The following is a 24,917-nucleotide window of genomic DNA, read 5'->3' on the forward strand; positions in this document are numbered from 1 at the left end:
TGTGTGTTTGTATATATGTATATGTGTGTTATATATGTATGTGTATATATGTGTGTTTATATAATATGTATGTCTGTGTGTATATATATGTGTGTATGTATCTGTGTAAGTGTGTGTATGTGTGTATATGTGTGTTTGTATATGTATGTCTATGTGTGTGTATATGTATGCATGTGTATGTATATGTGTGTATATGTGTATTGTGTGTATATGTGTATGTATATGTGTGTAATGTGTATTGTGTGTTATGTGTGTGTGTGTTGATGCCAAGTGTCTTCTTCAGTCACTCATCACGTAATTACTATTTCTTGAAGATTTACTTTATTTTTATTTGTGGGTAGAGGGATGCCACTGGTGTGTGGATGCTCTTGAAGGCTAGAAGAATTCGTCAGATCCCCTGGAGCAGGAGTTACAAACTGCTGTGAGTGCTGGGAACTGAACTGGGGGTCCTTTGCAAGAGCAATAAGTGCTCTTCACCACTGAGCTATCTGCCCAGCATCTCTCCACTGTAGTTTTTGAAGCAGGGTCTCTCACTAAACCTGAAACCCACTGGCCAGCAAGAACCAGGGATCCTCCTGTCTCTGTCTCTCCAGTGATAGCATCACACATGGGAAGCCATGTTGGATTTTTTAATGTAGATGCTGGGGATTTAAACTGAGTTCTTTTTTTTTTCTTTTCTTTTCTTTTTTTTAGGAGCTGGGGACCGAACCCAGGGCCTCGGGCTTGCTAGGCAAGCGCTCTACCACTGAGCTAAATCCCCAACCCCCTTAAACTGAGTTCTAATTCAGTATCCTAGGTGTCATAAACACACACACACACACACACACACACACACACACACACACACACACACTTTTGCAAGACCTGAGTTTTGAGCCAAGATATGGCCCCTTCATATCTATGACATCCCCTTAAGCACAGAAGTTCAGGGGTTGACTTTGTTGTTCCCTCAGGGCTAGTCACTTGTGTGTGACAACGGGTGACAGGGAAATGTCAGTGTACCCCCAAGCTGCAAGCCTCTCTGATTACTTCTGCTTGAACGGGTTTTTAAAAGTGCTTGAGAATATTTGCACTGACAACAGCAGCGAACAGGAGTGCTCTGCAGAGCGGGTAAATTTGCTTTGTGTTTCTTTGAGAAAACAAAGGGAAAACCAGCAGCCCGTCAAGGCCTAAGTGATAGAAGTGTGCGCAGCCCTGGCCTTGATAAGCTTCCCTAGGCATTGAGCTCTCTGCTGACTGTCAAATCCTCTACCACACCCCGCAGAGTCGAGGGGCTGCTTTGAGCCCTGGCAGCTTAGTTCAAGGGCTCATCTTGGTTGGATCACACGGACCCAGGAAGCAATAAAGAAGTCTCTATGCTCGAAGTGTGGATGCTCAAAGCTGTCACCCAGCCCTCTGGAGACAGAGGATGGAAGACGTCAGGTTGAAGATCAGCTTGGGCTATTTGATGAGTTCAAAACCAGCCTGGAGACTAAGCCATTACCTAAAGACTATAAATGGACTGACCCTGGGCTCCAACTGCATATGTAGCAATGAATATCCTAGTAAGAGCACCAGTGGAAGGGGAAGCCCTGGGTCCTGCCAAGACTGAATCCCCAGTGAAGGTGATTGTTGGGGGGAGGGTGGTAATGGGGGGAGGATGGGGAGGGGAACACCCATAAAGAAGGGGAGGGGGAGGGGTTAGGGGGATGTTGGTCCGGAAACCGGGAAAGGGAATAACACTTGAAATGTAAATAAGAAATACTTAAGTTAATAAAAAAAAGTAATAAAAAAAAAAAAAACCAGCCTGGGCTACAGAGAAAAACCCTCTGTTTAAAGAAAGAAAGAAAGAAAGAAAGAAAGAAAGAAAGAAAGAAAGAAAGAAAGAAAGAAGGAAGGAAAGAAAGAAAGAAAGAAAGAAAGAAAGAAAGAAAGAAAGAAAGGTCACTGTGAGCATTGGGAAAATGGTTTAGTAAGCGAAGCACTTGCTGCACAAAGATGAGGACCTAAGTTCGAATCCCCTGGCATACTCAAAAAAGTGGGGCACTGTGATACATGCTTTTAATCACAGAACTGGCGAGGTGGAGACAGGAGGATTTCCTGGGGCTTGCTGGGGAGTCAGTCTAATCAAATAATCAAGCTCCCGGTTCAATGAGAGACTCTGTCTCGGAAAATAAGGTGGAGTATGATTGAAGAAGACACCAGATGTCACTCTGCACTCTACTCAAATGTATGTGAACACACACACACGCGCACACACACACGCACACACACACTATGGAAAATGTCCCAGTCGCTGCTCAGATAAAGTCTTTCTGAGATGATAACCTCCACGATCTTTGGTTTAAACCATCTCTCTCTCGCTAGTCTGTGATGTGAGTCCTGGGATCGCTGCACACAAACAGGGCCTGGAAATCCATACGGAATTAACTGGCTCCTGCGTGAATCTGGGTAAAGCCATTAGAACCGGTTAGAGCATGATCGCATGTGTGAGGACAGACTGGATTCCGGTTTTTCACATTTGCTTTTAGAAGTCGGGAGGTGCCGGAGCACAGAAGGGGTTTTGCCTGGCTTTGGGTTTCTTTGTTCAGTTGGTCAGTTTGGTTTTATGTAGTTTATCTTAAAGCAAAACACAAGGCGAACCTCACTGGAGGAACTGCAGCTGAAGTCAACTCCTGCCATGAGAGAGAGAGAGAGAGAGAGAGAGAGAGAGAGAGAGAGAGAGAGAGAGAGAGAGATTGGCATTTTATTTTTTTCAGATGTATTTATTTATTTTACTTTATGCATATGAATGTTTTGACTATGTATCCGTGTGTGTGTATGTGTGTGTGTGTATGTGTGTGTCTTTGTGTGTATGTATGTGTGTATGTATGTGTGTGTGCATGTGTGTGTATGTGTGTATGTATGTGTGTGCATGTGTGTATGTATGTGTGTGTGCATGTGTGTATGTGTGTGTTTGTGTGTGTATGTATGTGTGTGTGCATGTGTGTTTGTGTGTGTATGTATGTGTGTGTGCATGTGTGTATGTGTGTGTATGTATGTGTGTGTGCATGTGTGTATGTGCGTGTGTTTGTGTGTGTATGTATGTGTGTGCATGTGTGTATGTGTGTGTATGTGTGTGCATGTGTGTATGTGTGTGCATGTATGTTTGTGTGTATGTATGTGTGTGCATGTGTGTGTATGTGTGTGTATGTGTGTGCATGTGTGTATGTGTGTATGTATGTTTGTGTGTATGTATGTGTGTGTGCATGTGTGTGTGTTTGTGTGTGTATGTGTGTGTGTGTGTGTGTGTGTGTGTGTGTGTATGTGTGTGGGTCATGTGCATACCTGAGGTCCCTGAAAGTCAGAAGAAGGCTTTGCATTGGGAACCCCCCCAGAACTGGAGCTATGGATGGTTGTAAGCTACCATGTGGGTGCTAGGAACCAAATCTAAGTCGTCTGCAAGAGCAGCAAGAGTTCTTAACTGCTGAGCCGTCTCCCCAGCTGGCATTTTAGGTAGGCATATGGGATTGGGCTAGCCTTAAAGTCGTTCTGTGCCACCTGACCTGGTGGGATCTGTGTATCTACGGAGGATGCTAGGCCTGGGTCTTGACTTCAACTTCAGCTTAAGCTATGGCTGACAACATGATTGGAAGAACGGCCTTTCCTCCTCCTCCATACTCACTGGTTACATCTTAACCTCTTTATGATACTGTGTTAAGGATGCTGTGGGGAGAAACATGTGCCCGTGCAGAGTGTCTGCTCAGAGCCTCTATCACCACTGCCACCCCCAGCTTCACTGCTGACACCACTACCCAACACTGGGCCTGGGAACCATCACCAAAAGAGCAGCCAGTACTTTTAACTGCTTAGCCATCTACCCGGTCCCCCGCTCCCTTTCTTCCTCCCCCCCCCATTATGTTTTAAGGGTTTCACTATGTAGCTCTGGCTGTTTCATACCAGGTTGGCCTCGAACTCTAAGATCCACTTGCCTTTGCTTCCCAGGGGCTGGAATGAAAGGTGTGCGTGGCCGCTCCCAGCTTCCAGGCCCTTTTCTTTGAAGCCATTCTTTGAGCCACTCTCTGAAGCGGTTTCCTCGGCCCTGTAATTAGCATCTTAATTTATAGCAGTCTAGTTCAGATTAGCATTAATTTAATTATAATAGTACCCCAAATTTGGCTTTCACAGTAACTCCTCGCTCTTCCCATTGGTCTGTTACTGTTACGCAAACGACAACTTTGTATACCATGGCTGTGGATGCAAATTTATGGTTATTGTTTTGTGTAATTGTCTTTTAAATCACATAGAACACACACACACACACACACACACACACACACACACACACACACACACACGAATTGTATTTATACTGCCTTTCAGTTTCCCACACAGCCACACTTACCCAAGTGTATTTTGTTTCTGTTTTCTTTTCCTCCTCCCCCACCTCCTCGGCCTCCTCTTCTTCCTCCTCACTCCCTCTCCTCCTCCTTCTCTTTCTTTTTCTCCTTCTGGTTCTCAGCATACCAGGTTGCCCTTAAACTTAAATTCTCCTGCCTCGGCTTCTCAATGTCCCAATTACAGGTCTGGCCCACATCTGGGTGCTGTGTATTTTCTACCGCAGGGCTGAGTCCCATCCTGCAGGACTCCCGTCCCCTGTCCATCACGGAACGGGCCTGCCAGTGCTAGATTTTGTCAGGTCTCTGTGTACTTGTGATTGTCTTAATTCGCCTTCAGCTTTGAAGGACTAGGTTGGTGGATGTCAGATTCTTGATTGACAACCGGTTTTAGCACTTTGAATATGGTATCCCCCTGGCTTGCCTTTAGAGATTCTGAGGAGAATTCGGCTGAACCACTGATTAGGGAGGATTGTCTCTGGTGACCCTTTTCTCCCTTGTTTTTATGATGGGTCTCTGAGGGCTTCCCCCCATGTGTATGTGCGATGTTTACATACGTGTGTGGGGGATGTGCGTGTGAAGGCCAGAGGACAACCTTGAGGACCAGGCCTTGTTTTGTTTTTAAATATTTATTATATGTAAGTACACTGTAGCTGTCTTCAGACACACCAGAAGAGGGCATCAGGTCTCATTACAGATGGTTGTGAGGCACCATGTGGTTGCTGGGATTTGAACTCAGGACCTCTGAAAGAGCAGTCAGTGCTCTTAACCGCTGAGCCATCTCTCCAGCCCCCTTGTTTTGTTTTTGAAATGGGGTCTCTCATTGACCTGGAATTCACTAACTAGGCTAGGCTTGCTGGCCAGGAAGCCCCTAGAATCCCACGCTGGGATTACAAGTGTAATCTATTATACCCAGCTTTCGCATTTTTCCACATGAGTGTGAGAGATTAAACTCAGGGCCTTCTGCTTGTATCGTGAGCACTTTGCCAATTGAGCTCTCACCCCTTTCTCTCTCTCTCTCTCTCTCTCTCTCTCTCTCTCTCTCTCTCTCTCTCTCTGAGTTTATTGTATTCAGGATTTAAGTGTTTTAAAACTTCCTATTTGATTATCTCTCCCAAGCACCAAATAGCAGCAAATCTTGAGAACTCTGTTTCCAAATGGATGCTAAACTCCTCCACTGTCCTGCCCGCTCTGCTCACCATGACCTTGAGCTTGACAAATGCTGCTGTTCCTCGCCACTCTTCCTGTTTCTAGTATCCACTTCAGTCCATTTTCCAACTACCAGGGGGATGCGGAGGGGGGTTTCTTAAAGCATTAATCAAATGACCAGGCTGGAGAGATGGCTCAATGGGTATTTCCAGTACAAGCACAACACCTGACTTAGAATCCCAACACCCATCTAAAAATCTAGGTGTGTGTGTGCTCCGTAACCTCAACGCTACAGGGAGTAGAGCAAGGGGAATAACTGATAACTCTGGGTTCAGTGAGAGACTCTGCCTCAAGAGACTAAGGTAGAGAATGATAGAACACCGGATGCCTCCTCTGGCCTCAGTGTGCACAGGCAATGGGCCTGCGTGCATGTGCATACAGATAACACACACACACACACACACACACACACACACACACACACCCCACAAATATATTCCACCCTGTCCCATCCCCACACTTCCCAGTTTAACTCCACCTTTTTTTTTTTAACCTCACTTTGAGTAAGCTCTGAGCTTGGTCTCTTTACAGTGTGGCCCTGTTTCATCCCCTCCTCCGACTTCTAGTTCTGTGGCCACTTCTCTGGCTGGGGCAGCCTGCTTTACACCAACTGTGACAAGAATACCTAAGGAAAATCACTACAAAGGAGGAAGGCTTCCTTCAGTTCTTGGTTTCTGAGGGCTCAGACATTCCTCCTTTTAATCTATCCTTCCCCTTTGCCGTGTAGGGCCCTCATCGAGGTTCCATCCTTCATGTTCCCACAACATCAAGGTCATCAATCCGATACAAGTTAGCCTTCCTCCCCTTCCATTACCAGTTCCTGAGTTAAACCCTCTTTTCAAGGTTTCTGTACTCCCATAATGATTGTACCCCAGGCTTATCGCTATGACCCTGAAGAACTTGCCTTACAGCTGGGAGGGAACCAAAAAAAAAAAAGGGAAATCTTCATCCCTCATCAGTCTGGCTCTCACTTTCTAGCTGGCCACCACAGGAGCTGCTGGAACAGCCCTCATGCAAACACTGGCGTCTTCCAGGACAAGTGTCACCAGGTCACGTCTTCTACCATGGACAATCTTGAGTCCCTCCCGCAACAGATCGTCTCCCTCTCGGGAGTAGCTCTACAAAATGGGAGAGCTCTGGACTTACTAACTGCTGAACAGGAAGGGACTTACATTGGACAGGAAGTGGGGATTGGACACGGGGTGGGTTGTTTCTGTGTTAATGAATATGGACTTGATGAACAGAGCACACAGGTGCTTACAGATCTCTGCTGAGATCTCTGAGCTCACTATGTCCCAGGTACCTTGGTACCCAAACCCTCTGGTGGCTTGGTTTCTTCCCTTCCTTGGCCCCATACAGGACATTGGGACTTTCCTCCTCCGGGCTCCTGTTCCATCCAGTTTCTAAAGAAACAAGTAAAGCAACATTGCCAAAGCCACTACCAATCCAGGTTCTGATTCAGTACCAAACCATTCCCAACCTAGAGGCTGATGACTATGATCCTTCTCCTTTATAAAACAAAAGGGGCAGAGGTCGGGCCTGAGAACCATGGGACCAGGAAGAGCAGGCCTGGAACAAGAGTGGGGTCGAAGTGTGTCCAAAGCCCAGAAATCTTATCCTGAGATTGCTCTCCCAAACCCCACGCTGCAGGCCTGCATTTCCAAGCACACTTAGTCCTGTGGCCCCCCCATCTTTGCCTCACTAGAGGAGGAAGGGAGGAAGGTCATGGGGCAGGTAGGCAGGTAGCCAGGTTAGGCTTCCTTTCCCCATATAAGGCCTCCTCATGAGACATCCCCAGCACCCTGGCTGCAGTCAGTGGTGTACACTCACTCCAATAGCCCCTACTTATACCCCAAAGGTTTAAATAATCTTTGTTCTTCCCACTAAATTGAACCATTCTCTGAAGCTGTTTCTCGATGTGAGTTCTTTGCCCTTGCACTCGCTGTGGACCAAGATCCTGCCTGCACCCATCCATACCCATCTGGCTAGGCTTCCCTCCTGCCAGTCCAGCCCCAGTGAGCATCGGGCATGGGAAGGATATCACATCAAAGATAGTGTGTGGGAGCAAAGCATCTATTGAGAGAGAGAGAGAGAGAGAGAGAGAGAGAGAGAGAGAGAGAGAGAGAATGATGACTCTATCTGCTGGAACTTGGCTCTACTTCCTATAGTCTACCAGCTCCCAGTAATACCATCAAACACGGCCCATGAGAGTGCTCAGCAAGGGAAGGTGTCAGCCGAGACTGACAGCTTGAGTTACATCCCAGGGACCCACACAGTTAGGAGGAGGGAACCAACCAACTCCCATAAGTTTTCCTCTGCTTTCCACATGAGTGCCATGGAGCATACATGCCCACGAGTGTGCACGCGTACACACACACACACACACACACACACAACCACACACCACACAACCACACACCACACAACCACACAACCACATACAACCACACACACACACATACACACACACAACCACACAACCACATACCACACAACCACACACACAACTACACACACAACCACATACACACACAACCACATACACACACACAACCACACAACCACACACAACCATACAACCACACACAACCACACACACACCACATACACACACAACCACACAACCACACATACAACCACACACACAACCACACACACAACCACACAACCACACATACAACCACACACACAACCACACACACAACCACACACACAACCACACAACCACACACACAACCACACACACAACCACACAACCACACACACAACCACACAACCACACACAACCACACGCACAACCACACAACCACACACACAACCACACACACAACCACACACACAACCACATACACACACACAACCACACAACCACACACACAACCACACACATAACCACACACACAACCACACACACAACCACACACACACAACCACACAACCACACACACAACCACACACAACCACACACACAACCACATACACACACAACCACACAACCACATACACACACAACCACACAACCACACACACACAACCACACAACCACACACACAACCATACAACCACACAACCACACACACAACCACACACACAACCACATACACACACAACCACACAACCACACACACACACAACCACACACACACACACACACAACCACAAACACACACACAGACACAGACACACACACACTGATAAAATGAATAATACCTGGGCTCAGAAAGGCGGTTGCCATCTGTTCTCGTCAAGACCTCCCATACAGCGAGAGCTGGCACTGGCTTCCTGGATCTGAAAGAACCAGCAGCAGCCTCTTCTCACCTGGTGCCAGTCTACCTCGGTTTTAGCTGCTGTTTTATCACTTTCTGAATAATGAGTCATTGATCATCTGGTTTCCATAGTGACCCTTAACCAACAAGACAATTCAAGGGGTCCTACTCCACCCCAATTAAGGGAGGAGCAAGCTCCCTGTGGAGACAGACGCTCTTCAGCGGCAAGCAAAAGTAAGTATTTTCAGTTGGCAAACTGACTGAGTCCATCTTCAGATGGGAAGCTCAAGACCCGAGGGACTCACTGGATTCTACAGCTGATTATATGCGTGAGTGTGAAAGTGTGTGTGTCGGTCAGAGGTCAACTCTGGGTGGTATTCCTCAAGAGCAGCCCAACTTGTTTTTTTTTTTATTTGTTTGTTTGTTTGTTTTTGTTTTTAATAGAACATCTTTTATTTACTCTCTCACTTCATATAAGTAGACAGTGTGTCTTGGTCATACCCACCCCACCCCCAACCCCACCCACTGGTTACCCTCAACACATTCCCCAGGCCCCTTCATGTCGATTCTGGATCCAACTGTTGCTGCCTGTTGGAGTGTTGACTTACCTTCCTGGATTGATCCTGTGCAGGTCTTGTGTAGGTAACTGGTGGTTTGAATGAGAACGGACCCCATAAGCTCACCTTTGAATACTTGGTCCCCAGTTGTATTTAGGAAGGATTAGGATGTGTGTTGATGGGAGTGGGCTTTGAGATCTCTCTCTCTCTCTCTCTCTCTCTCTCTCTCTCTCTCTCTCTCTCTCTCTCTCGGATCAGATGTAAGCTCTCAGCTACTGCTCCAACGTCATGCCTACATGCTTGCCACCATGCTTCCTCCCGTGATGATCATGGGTTCATGGGTCGATCCTCTGAAACTGTAAGCAAGCACACAGTGAAATGCTTTAGTCCTGTAAGTTGCCTTGGCCATGGTATCTTCTAAGAGCCATAGTAATCCTAAAACAGGAAGGACAGCTGCTGTAAGTTCATTACGGCCAAACCCATGTCTGGTCCAGAAGACAGCATTCCACGAACCTCTCCTGATCCCACAGCTCTTACATTCCTCCACCCTCTTCTTCAGCAAGGTTCCCTGAACCGCCCAGTCTTCCTTTTTGAAACAAAGGCCTCACATTCGCTCAGAGCTCTCTTAGGCTAGACTGGGTGGCCAGGTAGCTGAGATTACACGTGTGTCTCTTCATGTTTTTTAACTTCTTAATTTTTTTCTCAGATGGGGTCCCGCTGTCTTTTCTGGTTGGCTTCAAACTCAGAGAGACCTTCCTGCCTCTGCCTCCCAAATACTGGGATTAAAGGTGTGGGACACCATGACTGTCCCCATGCCCAGCATTTAAAATGTGGGTTCTGGGACTTGAACTCAGGTCCCCGTGTTGCTTGCTAGGTCTGTACTTTGCCAGTTGAGCCATCTCGTTGGTCTGCATGGATGGTCTTCTCTATGCAGTCAAATGTATGAGGGGTAGGACCAGTAAGATAAGGACGGAGCAGTGGGGGTGGGGTAGGGGCAGGTAAACAGGAAGTACTTTGTGATCCCATACTCTGAGTCTCCAAGCTGCCTCAGTCACAGGAAGGAAGCAGTCTGGCTGAGCAGGGCTTCCCGAGAGGCAGCACCAAGAGACAGAGGTGAGTCAGCTGAGTACCTGGCAACGAAAAACTCCCAAGGCATCTTAAATGTGTGTGGGGATTGGGGTGGTTGTGCACCCAAGAGTGCGTGCAGACCTGGGGTGAATTTGGTTTCTTCCATTCTCACTTTCCACCTTGTACTTTGAGACAGTGCGGCTCGCTGAACCTGGAGCTCACCGATTGGCTATGCTAGCCAGCCAATAAGCTCCAGGGATTCCCCTGACTCCCATTCCCCCCAGCCCCAACTAGAACTGGTGTTATAGGTGCCGAGACCTTGTTCTCAGCTTTAGAAAACATGGGTGTTGGGGATCTGCTCGACACTTGCTTGCACAGCACTTTACGGACTGGGACTGAACCATCTCCCCATTCCCCACTAGGTACCTTTCCATGGAGAGCTGCCTGGCTGGTAGTCTCAACATGAAAGGGATTAAAAATAAACTGCTCTCCACCAGCCTAATCACGTAGAACTCCAAAGGCCCCCAAGCAGGGCATCTGGCCTAATTTCATGTTCTACCCAACACTAATGATGTTCAGTCTGCCAAGTAATAATTCACGTTGAAAATAGACTTCAGAGACCTCTATGACCCACCAGTCTTGGTTTGGGAGGCTGAGTCCCACTGAGCCTCAGAATTAAGTATCTCTGGCATATGATGTCAGGTGGCCCCACTGTTAGATGGCACCTCCTCATAATTGAAAACATTGCTCTGCAGTTGGCAAGAGAGTGGATACACAAATGGAAAGTGGTGGCAGTAAGGAGACGGTCACCGTGCCAGTCAGAGCCAGGTGGGCACACAGAAGGGCCTCTGGGAGGACACAGTGGCATCTGGCCCTGCAGAAGGCAGGGGTGAATAGGAGAGAGCAGGAGAAGGCACAAGGCCTCCAGGTCCAAAGGCTGGCTGTGACTCTGGTCTGCCTTTCACTATAGGAGTCCAAAACTTGGGCTGAAGAACACTCACTTGATAAAGCGCTTGCAAAAGGACCTGGGTTCTATGCCCAGTGCTGAAGAGGAGACAGGCAGCCGAGCCTACTTTGGGAGTTCCGGGTCAGTGAGAGTCTTGACACTAATTAACAAGTGGGGGAGGGGGCTGAAGAGATTGCCAAGTCGATAAAGCTCTTGCTGTGCAAGCTTGAGGAGCAGAGTACACAGAAGTATCTGTGACCCAAGCTGTCCTATGGTGAAATGAGATGCCAGCTAGCCTGAACACAGAGACAAACAAGAGACCCTGTTTCAAACGAGGTGGAAGGAAAGGACCCACACCTAAGGCTTTCCACTGACGACTACACATAAACTCAATGGTTCACACACATGCATGTGTGCACACGTGCTTGCATGCACACACACACACACACACAAAGATTTTTAAGGTGGATAATCCTTAAAGAAAGACAGCCTCCACATGCACACACATGTACCTGCACACACATGTACCTGCACACACACACACACACACATACACACACACATATATACACACACACAAAGATTTTTAAGGTGGATAATCCTTAAAGAATGACAGCCTCCACATGCACACACATGTACCTGCACACACATGTACCTGCACACACACACACACACACACACATATATATATACACACATGCAAAGATTTTAAGGTGGATAATCCTTAAAGAATGACAGCCTCCACATGCACACACATGTACCTGTACACACACACACACACACACACATATACACACATGCAAAGATTTTTAAGGTAGATAATCCTTAAAGATTGACAGCCTCCACATGCACACACATGTACCTGCACACACACACACACACATTTACACACATGCAAAGTTTTTAAGGTGGATAATCCTTAAAGAATGACAGCCTCCACATGCACACACATGTACCTGCACACACACACACACACACACACACACACACACACACACACAAAGATTTTTAAGGTGGATAATCCTTAAAGAATGACAGCCTCCACATGCACACACATGTACCTGCACACACACAGACACATACACACACACACACTCAAATGCCACTTTTCACTGTACTTTGAACTCCCCTGTGAATTGAGATTGGCTTCCAGAGCGCTGTGTTAAAGAACTCAATGGGATGCAGCAAGAGCATCTATACAGAGAACGAGCAGAGAGAGCTCAGGGGTCCTTGGACGGTCTGGGGACAGACAGTCTGCTGGACTCCCACAGCTCGATGCTGAAGGAGGGGGACACACTTGGACAATGTCCTACCCCAAATATCAACACTCCATGTCCTTCAGATACAGCTGTGACTCTATCCGCTGGGGTTAGGTCTCCTGCTCTTTTTTTTTTTTTTTTCTGGGGCTGGGGACCGAACCCAGGACCTTGCGCTTCCTAGGTAAGCGCTCTACCACTGAGCTAAATCCCCAACCGGGTTAGGTCTCCATAAACCAAAGCGGCCAGGCATTAACCAGGAAGCACAAAGCCCCACCCCTCCCAGACCTGCTGGGTCTGGGCTCTGTGTGTGTGTGTGTGTGTGTGTGTGTGTGTGTGTGTGTGTGTGTGTGTGTATTCGAGAGAGGTGGGGGGAGAGGAGAACAAGAGAGTGGGGGGGCGTGAGAGAGAGAACAAAGCTCAAAGCATCTTCCAGTGCACTTTAATCAAAATTCCATCATCACAAGAGCTCTTGTGGCATACAATGTCAGGATGGGCACGTCAAGCTGGTCCTACAAATGGAACATCCATGGATCCGCACTTTAAACATGTATGAAAAATAAAATATATAATATTTATAGCTTTATAAATTTCCCCACTGAATCACTTTGTCTTTAAAATAAATTATGATACATGATGCAGCCTGGAGTCACTAAGCAGGTAGCAGCCGAATGGCACTCGAATCTCCAGTTCCGGGGAAAATACTGGACGGGGGAGAGTCAGATGCTCACAGAAACCAATGTGGCTTACAAGCAAGCTCACTCTTCACAGTGGGCTGAGCATCAAAAGGAGGGGAGGCTGGCTTCTAATGGCTGTTCCTCTTTTGTGGGGGAATAAAGTCAATCCCCAAACCACACAGAACGGTGTAGAAGCTGCAAATGAACTTTTGGCACCAGATGAGAGCAGCAGCTTTTCAAAGCCAACCCAGCAATGGTCCTTAGAAGCGTGGGGTCTGAGAGGTGGACAGAGGGTGGGGAAGCTGTGGGGGACTTTCTCCATGGCGGAGGGTCTGCTTTGGGGATGCTGGGGACTGTCTGGGCAGCTGGCCCTCCAGCAGCTGCAGTCCCCTCAGAGGGAGAGACCAGAGTGCACATGACACTGAGGGAGAGACCCTGTTTCAGGGGCGGGTAGCTTCTGTGCACTGTGTTCAATCAAAAGCAGGGATGTGCTACACACACAAGGGACCCAGGCCACCCCGGTAGGATGACCACACAGCCATCAAAGGGGACAGACGGGAAGCACACACGAGACACTAAGGATCCAAAATGACAGGCAGGGCTGGGTTGCACTAGCATTTACAGGAGGGGTGGAGAGGCTCACAGACTTTACTAGAAACCCCAGCAGGAAGTGGCTCAGGACTCTTCCCAGGGCTTCGGTCACTTCCCACCAAAGAACAAAGCAGTAAGAACATAGGAGCCTAAGACAAAGGAGGCCACACAGCCTGCCTTAGGGGCTCTGGTTCTTTCCTACTCAGGCCAGAGATTTTAGTTGAACTCGGGAATAGATGCCTTGAACTCCCCAGAACAGCCCGCTCTTGGCCTCTGGGACAGGGAGAAGGTAGCTACAAGTCCAGGAGACGCTCTTCGCACGTCTCCACAGGCCACTTGGAAGCCCCTCCAAACACATCGACATTGTTGTCCACCCATGGGATGATGTTTCCAGGCATGTTCGTGGAGCAGTTGGCGATGTTGATGATCTCTTGTGCCCGGAGGACACGGTCCCATATGTTGAACTGGCTAAGCTCTCCAACAAAGGCCTGTGTGGCATCAAATCTGCCTCCCACAGTGTCCTGGAAAGTAGAAACAGGCACTCTGGGATAGGCTGACAAACAGAAGGGGCCTCCGGACTTTCCAGGGAAGCAAGATGGAGGGAACAATATATTCTACAGGTCCTGAAGCCCCATGGCATTTGAGGTCTTGGAGGTGGCTTTACTATAGCCTCCCCCCCCCACTTTACACAGGGGAAACTGAGGCAGAGGGGAACAACAGTCACCTAAAGCCTGACTCTCAGCTCCTTGCAGGGGAGAAGCAGTGGACCCGAGCAGTGCAAGCCCTCTACGAGCTTGGTGATCACTACGCTAGTTAGCTCTGCCCTGCCTGGGACCCGCAGCTCCTTTGTCACCCTCACAGGATAGCGAGTGTCCCAGATCTCGTTTCCTCCCTCGTCCCCCCCTGCCCTGCCAGGTACACTGGATGTCTCCTAAGTGGCCTTTGCTCGATCCTGGGATCCTGAGGAAATAGGTCCAGGAAGATGTCACTTGTACCACTGTGTACCAGGGGAGGCCAAATGCAGGGACTCACAGGGACACAGGGACACTGGAGATGCTTTCCTATAGTGTTTTCCCCACAAGGCAGCTGAAGCCAAGCTACTAGGTGACCCTGTGACTACAAGGACATTCCACAGCTCTTTGTCCTCTCTCAGTCAGGGAGCTCACTCATGGGGCGGGCTGGCTGTCAGGGACAGAGTGGCAGGGTCTGGGAGACAGATACCTTGGGCAAGAGCAAGGAAGGGGATGCCGGGGCGTCGGGGTGGGTAGCCTCCTTTGCAGCATCCGTGAGAGTACCCACCTGCTCCTGCCCCAGGATGAGCACACCCCCTGGCTTGATGGGATGCCAGGGTGCCAGGTTCTCCCCGGTGCCCAGCTTCTCCCCGTCCTGGAATGCTTCCCACATGCCATCTCGAGTGGTCCAGGTGATGCATATATGGTGCCACTTGCCATCGCTGACAAACAGGGGCAGCTGTGCGACCTGTGGGGATCAACACGCAGGTGAGACTTGGCAGGTCTGGGTCCCATGGGATTCTCCAGGGAAGGAATGTCACCGGTTACTCCTTTCCACAGTCCAGGATTCCCGCTGGGATTCCTTTCCCTGTCTTAGCAGTGACACATCAAGCCCCACTTGGTTGGCAAAGCCTCAGGACAACGGACATTCTTGGTTCTGGGCCTGGCTCCCGATTCCCATGCTAGCCTGGGCTCTGTGTGGAACCCGATAGGCAGCACTGAGAGACCTGTGTGTGTGTAGAAGCCTTGCCTCTGTCAAGGGGAGGGCAGGGGGCCTCTACATGCATGTGTGTGTGAGCACAGTACATGAGTGTCCACATACAGACCCCACCCTCAACGACAGGCAAGCCCCAGACGCCTGTGAGCTCAGGTCTGTGCTGTTGTTACTGTTGGTCTCCTAGCAACCTGCAGTCTCCCTCCCAGGACTTGGATGTTTACAAGAGGTCTAAAGGGAGAGGAAACAAGGCTCTCAGGGATTACAGTGTTATTTAGAACAATAAATCCTTGGCTCAGGAAAGTTGTTCCTGCTAGAAGCCTGGAAGGCTCGCTCTGTCCCACAGAACTTCCAACTTCTGCAGTGCTCCCAAAGTAGACAAACTCCACCCAGCGGCACTTTGACAAAGATCACAGACAGGCGAGGGTCTCTTCTTCACCCATCCCAAATGTAGGCTGGACCTGGACCATCTACAGCAGGGGCAGCCACTCAAATGCTGGACTAAGGGCACTCTTTTATCGTGTTGGATCTGACTTGAGAAAAGATTCATTTGCTTTGGTTAAAGACAGGGTTTGCTGTGTGGCACAAGCTGGCTTTAAATTCAGCCATCCTGTATTAACTTTCCAAACTCTTAAAAGGTGTGCCACCACACCCAGCTAGGTGGCTGGGTGGTCAGAGGCTCAAAACTAGTACTTCACGGAGACCACAGTCCTTACTGCCTGTGGAAACGGAGCATCTGCTCTGAGAAAGGCAAGGCTGTGGGGCAGAAGGAACAGTTGCCGGGGCTGAAAAAGGCTGGGCAGGAGTTGATGACAGGGTACATGGTGCAGTGTGGCAGTGGGACTGTTTTATACGTTAATTGTGATGTGATTATATAGCTGTCTGCATTCGTCAAGGCCAGTTAAAACTGAACATCCATTTAAAAGCTCAGTTAAGTGTACATTTTATCACAATAAACCCGATCCCTTTAAAATGTATATCTACATCCAGGTACCCTCGACCACAGCATTTAGGGAGAGCCACAAAGGCTGCCTGTGTATGTGGGGTCCTGCCTTCCTACTCCTTCCACTCCTGTGACGTGTGGATGCTCAACTGCCTATTGTTGGCCAGACCCAGAGCTAGGCTCCTCATAGGCTGCCAAGGCCAGTCAGGCTCTGATGTCCCACAGGGTCTACTCCCGTGGACACCAGGGTGGGGTTCTAGCTGGCCTCACCTTGTCGTTGATAAGCAGCTCTATGGGATTGTTACCCCACTCTATCAGCACAATCTCATTGGCTTGCCCAGGCACAGCGTAGGAGAATGGCGTGCCGATGCCTGGTGAGGCGCTGGACCGCAGCCACAGGCAGATGGTGAAGGCATACAGCTCGGGCAACGTCTTCTTGATCTTGCCGTATAGGTAGTTTGTACGGAGAGGGAGGGACACTTTGAATGCATCTGGTGACTTGAATGCACTGTTGCCTGGTTGGAAGGAAGAGAGGTTACAGCAGGGTAGCCTGGGCCACGTACCCCTCACCAGGACCCATCACTCAGGCAGAACTAAAGCACTCCAGCTCCTGGTCAAAGTGCCCAAGCCCAGCAGTCCTAGGGACAGTCCTTGACTCCTAGAAGCCTACATTCTAGTGGGGGAAATCAGCCCACAGAGAGTGGAAGGGGAAAAGGGGAAGGGGGTGGGGATTTCTTCTAACACAGCGGCAAGAAGAAGACAAGGGTAAGGTAAAGAATCACAAGAAGCCTGTGACTTGAGACCTTCTGGTGAATCCAGGGAGAGGTACCAGCAAGAACATGGCCTCCAGGATGCTCCCAGAGGTGTGAAGGAAGAGGAATATATTGTGAGGAATACACTAGATGCCGTAGAGAACTTGTCTCTACCTTTTTTTTTCTTTACTTTTTTTGAGACGGTCTCACTGTGTATTTTTATCCTGTAATTCCTACTCAGATCCTCAATCCTCTGCCTCTGCCTCTTAAGTGCTGGGACTGAAGGTGTGCACGCCCATATCCAGCCTACCTGCACCATTTAGGATAGGGAAATAGGCCTCAGAGCTGGAGAGATGGCCCAGCAGCTAAGCACACTTGCTGTTCCTCCAAAGCGCTCAGGTTCAACTTCCAGTAGTCACACGTCAACACACAACCATCTGTACCTCCAGTTCCAGGGGATCTAATGCTCTCTTCTGGTCTCTACACACGGCATACATACACATGCCTATGTACATATACACACACATAAAATATTTAAGAGACCTCTTCATTCTTATCTATTTCTGAGTAAAGGCCTTGCTATGTAACCTGTAGCCCAGCCTGGCTTTGAACTCACAAAGCCTAGTGTCTTAGGGTTTTGTGCAGGAATACAAACCCTGACTAAGACACCAAGCAAGTACTGGACACACACACACACACACACACACACACACACACACACACACACACACACACGCTCCCACAGCCAGCAAGAGGCTTCTTTGAATCCACAAGTAACTCAGACAAAAAAACAAAACACCCAATATATATTCCGGTCCTTTCTGATCACCACTGAGCCTCACAGTCTCAATGACTACAAAGGGGAGGAAGGGTTTAGAGACACTGGATTTAATTTTCTTGTTCTTCCTCAACCATGTCTTATTTCTTCCCATCTTTCCTTGAGCACTCTGTCCCTCTGTCTTCTTTCTTAAGGGCAGGCTTTGAAACCCAAGGGACCAGGGATTGGGGGAGGAATGACTCCAGGGACCGGCGCACTCAGTAAACACTTGTGGACGGGTAAGCCTGCATTGCTTGCCATAGTAAATGCTTACCACTGCTCAGGCAAAGGAGTCAGGCTTGGGGTGCACCCTACAGCTTTCCTCAGAAGGGACAGTTTGTCTCAGTCCCTGCTGGGAAACCCTTTGCTCCTGACATAGCCTTTCCTTCTCAAGAGAAGACTGCATTGCTGGACTGTTTTCTGGAACGTGGAGTGGGGGTTGGGGAGACAGATGCACGCAGGGCTGCTCTCCTCAGGCTAACACCTGGTTAGACCTTTAGACCTTCCAGACCTTACTGTTCGTGGTAAGCCCCCCCCTCCCCGTTCCCCCATCTCAGGTTGTCCTCCTATACTCCTATACACGGCACATCTGAAGTCTTTGAAAACGAGCTCTTACAGGGCCTGGAACTTTTAGTATCATCTTGACCTAAGCTCAGATTAATGTAACAGCTCTGTTGCCCAAAGTTTGCAGGAAGCAACATGGTTCTCTGAAAGGCCTAAACGACAGCTTGCTTCCCTTTTGCATAAGGATCAGATCCCGCCACTCAACTACTTAGTAAGCCCTTAAAGGGCCACACATCAGACAACCTTACTCCATTACGATATTTCAAGATTGAAAAGTTCCAGGCCTCAGGCCTCATCTGAAGATGTCTCCTGCACAGCCCAGCAGCAGCATCCAGGTCACCTTTCTGATCCCTCTGGATTTTCTAGCTAGTATTTCTGTGGTCACTAGTCTCCTTGATCCTTCCTGACCCCCCAGGGTAGGCATCTCTCAAAACAGGCTGTGGGCTATGGAGCACCTGCCCAGACTTGGAGATCTGACTGTCTGAAGCGCCTGAAGCAAGCCACCGAGAAAGCAAGGGCTTGCCCCTCATTATGCTGAAGAAAAACACAGACCCAGACAACGCCCACTCCAGTTTTGTAGGTTGAACTGGTCGTTGTGTTGAGGCTTCAGAGAAACGACTTATCTAAGGTCACCCAGCTCCTGAACCAACAGGGCCAGAAGTCTGTCACTCCACTACACGCAGCCACTGCCGCTCAGTCTTCGAGTGGCAAATGGCTGTGCTCTTAATGGAGGCATCATTATCTAATAAGGAGAAATGGCTTCTATGCTCACAGGTGGGCAGGCCTGCCAATTTAATAAGACTCAGGGTCGGTAATATCATTAGGTCGGTGACAACGATAGGTTTAATTAGAGCTGGGAGAGCTGAGAGGCAAGGAAGGGGCTCTAGCCTGATGACGGGTACCCTTTATTTGAATAAAACAGCTTGGAGGTTCAGAGAAACTTAGTTAGAACCAATTAAGGAATTAAAAGGCTTGACCAATAAATCAGAAACTGCAGGTGGTGGACAAGCCTAAGGAGGGGGCGGGTAGTCTGGAGCTTTGAAGGAGGAAGTTCTGGTTTCTCAGGCTAATGTCGGTGGATTCAGCACCCAGCCAGCTGCCCCTGGTCTGAGGGCCCAGACTCTGAAGCCGTTACAGACGAAAGGTCTCCCACACAAGAGAAATGGGTACACTGAGGACACGGGCTCTGGGCTATAAAGAGCTTCGTGCCCTGTAGGGTTAAAAGCCGTTTCTTCCAGGTTGGGGATTTAGCTCAGTGGTAGAGCGCTTGCCTAGGAAGCGCAAGGCCCTGGGTTCGGTCCCCAGGTCCCCAGCTCCGAAAAAAAGAAAAAAAAAAAAGAAAAAAAAAAGAAAAAAAAAGCCGTTTCTTCCCTGGGATCGCTACCGGACTTCTCCAGTCTGCAGAGACCGAAAGCATCATCATTGCCTCATGTGAACCTGACATGACTCCTGTCCGGGGCTAAGAGAGGAAGATACAGAACCATAGCCAAGCATCTGGCTTTTACCTGATGTAGAAGGATGGACCAAAAGATAGACATTCCCGAGTCTTCCTAACTGGCCACATGCTGGAGCCTTTATGGGGCTCGGCTGGATGCTTCTAAGGAACCCGGTGGAGCTCACCTCATGGTGCACTTTGGGGGCTGAGTATATACACACCCTTCTGCCGTGGACATAAAGCAGAATGAGCTTAAACTTGGAAGTGCCCAGAAGCAAATGGCTTACCAGATGGTCACTTTCCTTGAAGACTCACTCCAGAATTGAGTAGGTGGAAGACAAGGGAAAAGTCTAGCATTCCTGTGGTGGGGGAGTCAACGGGAAGTCTGGGGCTGGAGACGGCCCAGCAAAGGCTCAGCAATTAACAATACTGTTGATCCTGCAGGGAACCCCGGGCTCATCTCTCTGCACCCACAGGGAGCTCACGATCATCTCTAACTCCAGCCCCAAGGGGTCGAACATCCCTCTCTAGGCTCCATGGGCACCAGGTGCAAATGTGGCACACATATGCATGTAAGCAAAACACCCACATACGTACACACGCACTCCTATGTGTGTGTGGGCTGGTGTGCGTGCACGCATGCGTGTGTACAGTATGAGGGAGCTCAGGTGCTCCCTAAACCACTGTTGTACAGAGGCTTGGCTCTTGTTAGCCCAGCATCCAGTGGCCTGTTCAGCTGTGGGCTTTCATTTCGAACCAAGGGGCAAGAGTGTGTGTGTCAGAACCATCATGGCTGGCCTGAGCTTTGACTATCCCTTCCGGTGTAGAAGAGGTGGAAAAGCTACTAAGTACAGCAACAGGCTTTTCCACTGGCCTAGGGTTCAAGACCAGATAATGGGGAGGCTCAGGCTTATGTCCCTGTGACAAGTGCCTCAGTGGGAGCATCCGTACAGGAAATTTGTCTGTCTGGGTGGTGAGCACTTTCTCATCTGTGAAATGCGTGGTGCGTTTAGCATACTACCTGGTACTATGTCTGTTCTCTGGATTTATACTGACTGACCTGTCTCCTTACTGGCAAGCTGACCACTGTGCCAAGGAAGGTGCATAGCCACCAAGTCCCCTCTGATCCTAGTTACCCCTTTTCAGTTACTGTTTTCACTCCATGGCCTTGAGCCTCTCAAGGATCCACTGTGACTGTGTGTGGGGGGAGGGGACAGGGGAGCAGCTCTCCCTCTTGGCAAGCAAGACTCAGAGGCAGTTGCTCTGCCTTTGAAGAAGACTCTGAGACCCAGTGAGTCTCCTGATGTCACCTAGCAGTAGAAGAAAGACAGAGAAGAAACTATTTTGAAAACTCAACAATCAATGTCAAGTCAGAGAGGGCAGCACGAGCTGGTAATCCCAGCATTTGGAGGCTGAGGCAGGCGGATGGGAGGCCGAAGGCCAGGTTAGGCTATTTAACGAGATGCTGTTTCAAGGAGGAAAAAAAAAGAAAAAACCCAGAACATAAGTCAAATAGATAAGCGGCCTTCTTAATCCCTTTGTAAGAAAAGCAAGTGAAGAAAAAAAAAACAGAAAACAGGAAGGCATTGTGGGACGCCAATTAGCTCATGCCCTCCTTCATCTGAGCCTGCCCACAAGGGTTGAGGGACAGCTTTCTATTGGGTGGTCTCCTGTCAATCACGACGTTGAAATTGCCTCTGTCATCTTCGTGAATCTGAGATTATCGTTCTATACCCTCCACCACCAACCCAGAATTCCACAGGCTGCCCAGAGTTAAAAAGGCTGCTGTGGTTAAGAGGCTAAACTGCCCATCCAGCAGGAGGTCAGAGGTCAGGCTGCTTACCCAAGCAAGTCCTGAGGGCCTTTGTTTCCCCAGGGGTTAACGCTGGTAGGGCTAGGAGCTAATCCCTGTGAGCAGTCAGTCTGTGTCACGCACCCAAACATCTAAGGATGACCTCCATGTTGTGCCATTACCACTGTTTCACGGCTGCCCATAAATGGAAATCCTAGATCTGCCTGATGGTAAAAAGGAGGCCACTGTCAGACTGAGAGCATCAGGCACCGGGCACCCACCTCTCTCCAGCTCAGTCACCCTCTGCAGCAGTGCATTCAGTGTGTTCTCTGTCTTCTGCCGGTGAGCCGAGGTCTCATTGTGGAGCAGGGACTTCTCGTCTTCCAGCTCGGCCACCTTGCGTAGCAACTGCCTCTCCAGCTCCCCCAGCCTCCGCTGGAGCACCTCTCGGAAGTCGCTCGGCAGCCCGGCATTAGACGCGTTGGTGTGGAGTTGGAGCTTGGGAAGGGTGGGAGGGAGAGAGATTCAGGCCAGTTGAATAGAAACTGTAACACGCAGCTCCAGTGACCCAAGCGCACAGCCACACAGCGAGGCGCTTCCAAGGGGCATCGGTTTGTGCCCATGGCTCAAAAGAGAACATTTCACTGATGCCCCCCCCCTTTTTTTTGGTAGGGAAAGGCTTTCAAAGTCAGACAAAAAATCACTTCCCTTCAATATTTGAAACTTGTGAATCTCACTTTCTCCTCTTCAAAAGCTGCTTTTCTCCTCTTACCAAAAAGCCTAAAAATTCAGCCAACATCTATAATTCTGTGTCATACAGAGCCCCGAACACAGGCAAGAGTTTTCTTTTCAAACAGTTAATGATTGGGACTCAAAGCAAGTAAGCTTTCATCTAGAAAGGAACACGGTCCCCCAAGTTCCAAAATGGCACAAGGGCAAACGGGCTCTGAGATATTCCTGGGACAAGACGTTACTAAAAGACAGCTCCGTTTTTTAACACTGTATCCAAACCCTCACTTCCTATTTCTTTCACTCCTCTGCCGTCACGCTGGCTCGCTGGCTCGCTGGCTCGGAAGCAGCCAGCCACCCTCAGCCATGAACCCTTGGCAAGCTCCTGAATCTCTGTGTCCCGGTGTTCCAGAGTATAAACTGTAGAAAACTGGACCTGCCTCGTGCCGTTCTCTATTACAAGGGTTAAAATTAAATAATATGCCTGAGTCACACTTAGAACTCAAGAAGTGTCAGCTCTCAGTAATCATGACTCATAGGATCCACAGATGCTGGAAATACTGTATATAGCAATCATGCCAAAAGAAACACTCCGATAATTTAGCGATAATTAACACCTGTAATTTAAACCTCAATTTTGCTAATAGGCATTTTTGATAAATGCTGTTAACAGAAATGTCCACACTTCTTAAACAAGGTGGGAAGGAAGATGAAAATTAATTGACGATTTCTCCCCTGCCCCAAAGTTCCAAACTACCCACGGCAGAAGACAGCGGGATAAAGTCCGTTCCTCTAAAGTCATAGCTAAAGGCATCTTAAAAATTCTGACTCGATGAATAGAGGCGTCTTCGAGGTTAATAAGGGGCTTGTTCACACTCTGGGGTCGCTGGCTTTCCCCCTTCACTCTTCTGCAGATCAAACCCAGTCCTCCCACTCCCCGATCCAATTTGTCAAAGAAAACACCAGATGCCTAGGGGCGGCTGACCTCAGGCTGGGCACTGCCTCAGCACTGGGAACAGGCAGCGGGAGCGTGTCCCGCTTCGGAGAGCGAAGGTTTGCAAAGAGGAAACAGGCTGCCGGGTCACCGGGTATTGCACTCCAGACCTGGCGGTCTGGGTTCTTTAGTAAAAAACCTCGGTTAAGTTCACGGTGAGTCTAGTGGGTAAGTCCCCACGCGTGACCGGATAGAGGTGGGGGAGGATTTCACATTTCTCATCGAACCAGGGGATAGAAGAGGACAAGGAGAAGGGATGCCATCCCAGTAAGGTCCAGAGCAGGAGCCAACCCCGAACTCAGCTCTCCCCGTGGATGGGGGCGCCCAACCAGCCCACGTACCCTTTTTTCCCTCACCCTCCGTCCCGCGATCCCTGGGGAACCTCCACCCGCTAGATGCCACCGCGCGCAGCTACCTCGAGGCTCTCCAAGCGGTCCTTGAGGGTCTGCAGCGAGCGGCTAAGCTGCTCCACGACGTGGCCCGGGTCCCGCGGCAGGTCGCCCATGGTGTCCTTGCCCGTGGCCCCCGTGCCGCGCGCCTTACCGCCGGCTAGTCCCTCACAGCGGGCCAGCTTGCTGGTGAGTTCTCGGATGGCTTCTCGCTGAGCGCCCAGCGTCTCCTTCTGCTGCACGACGGTCTCGCGCAGCTGCAGCACAGCGGCTCGCAGCTCCTCCTCAGGGCTCAGCGCGCCTCCCTGCATGGGCATCGCGGGCAGCGGGCAGCCGGCGCGCGCCGCTTCGGGGGGCAGCGCGGTGCACACGAAGCGACTGCCAGGTATCGGGTTATCCTGGGCTTGTCCCGCGGCCACGGCGAGCGCCACGCCGGCGGTCAGCAGCGCCAGCATCTCGCTGACCTGGGCGCTCACTTCAGCATGGGTCGCTGGCTTGCCGTCTGGGCGCCTTCGCGGCCGGCTACGTCGGTCGGAGCGCGGCGCTCGAGGGAACCGCGTGCAAGCAGGGAAACGCCAGCACCAGCGCTGCCTGCCGTCGCAGAATACAGCTCTCCACTCTGCGCGGCGTTCTGGCTGGGGTTCTGCCCGCGCGCCCTTTCTTAAGCTTGGAGGGTGGGGCCACAGGCGCGTGGGGCCCGCGCCGCGCTCTCTGATTGGTCCTCCGGCATTCGCGTCATGAGGAGGGCGGGGCGGGGGCGCGTCTCTAAGCTGGCCGGGGAAGCTGGGCTCTACCGTGGGCCGGATTCCTGCAGCGTGAGTGCAGGGTCCCCAAGGCTCCTTAGGAAAGGAA

General features: G+C 49.9%; 1 protein-coding gene across 1 annotated transcript; it reads right to left on the reverse strand.

The window, feature by feature from the left end:
- Positions 1-13,804: 13,804 nt before the first annotated feature.
- On the reverse strand, positions 13,805-24,713 carry Nptx2 (neuronal pentraxin 2). The gene is given in 5 exon segments (NM_001034199.1): positions 13,805-14,446; positions 15,225-15,404; positions 16,864-17,108; positions 22,235-22,451; positions 24,092-24,713. Coding segments are annotated over 5 exon segments (1,299 nt in total). The 5' UTR covers positions 24,521-24,713; the 3' UTR covers positions 13,805-14,218.
- Positions 24,714-24,917: the final 204 nt, after the last annotated feature.

Source organism: Rattus norvegicus, chromosome 12 (assembly GCF_021556685.1).
Source record: "Rattus norvegicus strain SHRSP/BbbUtx chromosome 12, alternate assembly SHRSP_T2T, whole genome shotgun sequence".
Classification (NCBI taxonomy): domain Eukaryota; kingdom Metazoa; phylum Chordata; class Mammalia; order Rodentia; family Muridae; genus Rattus; species Rattus norvegicus.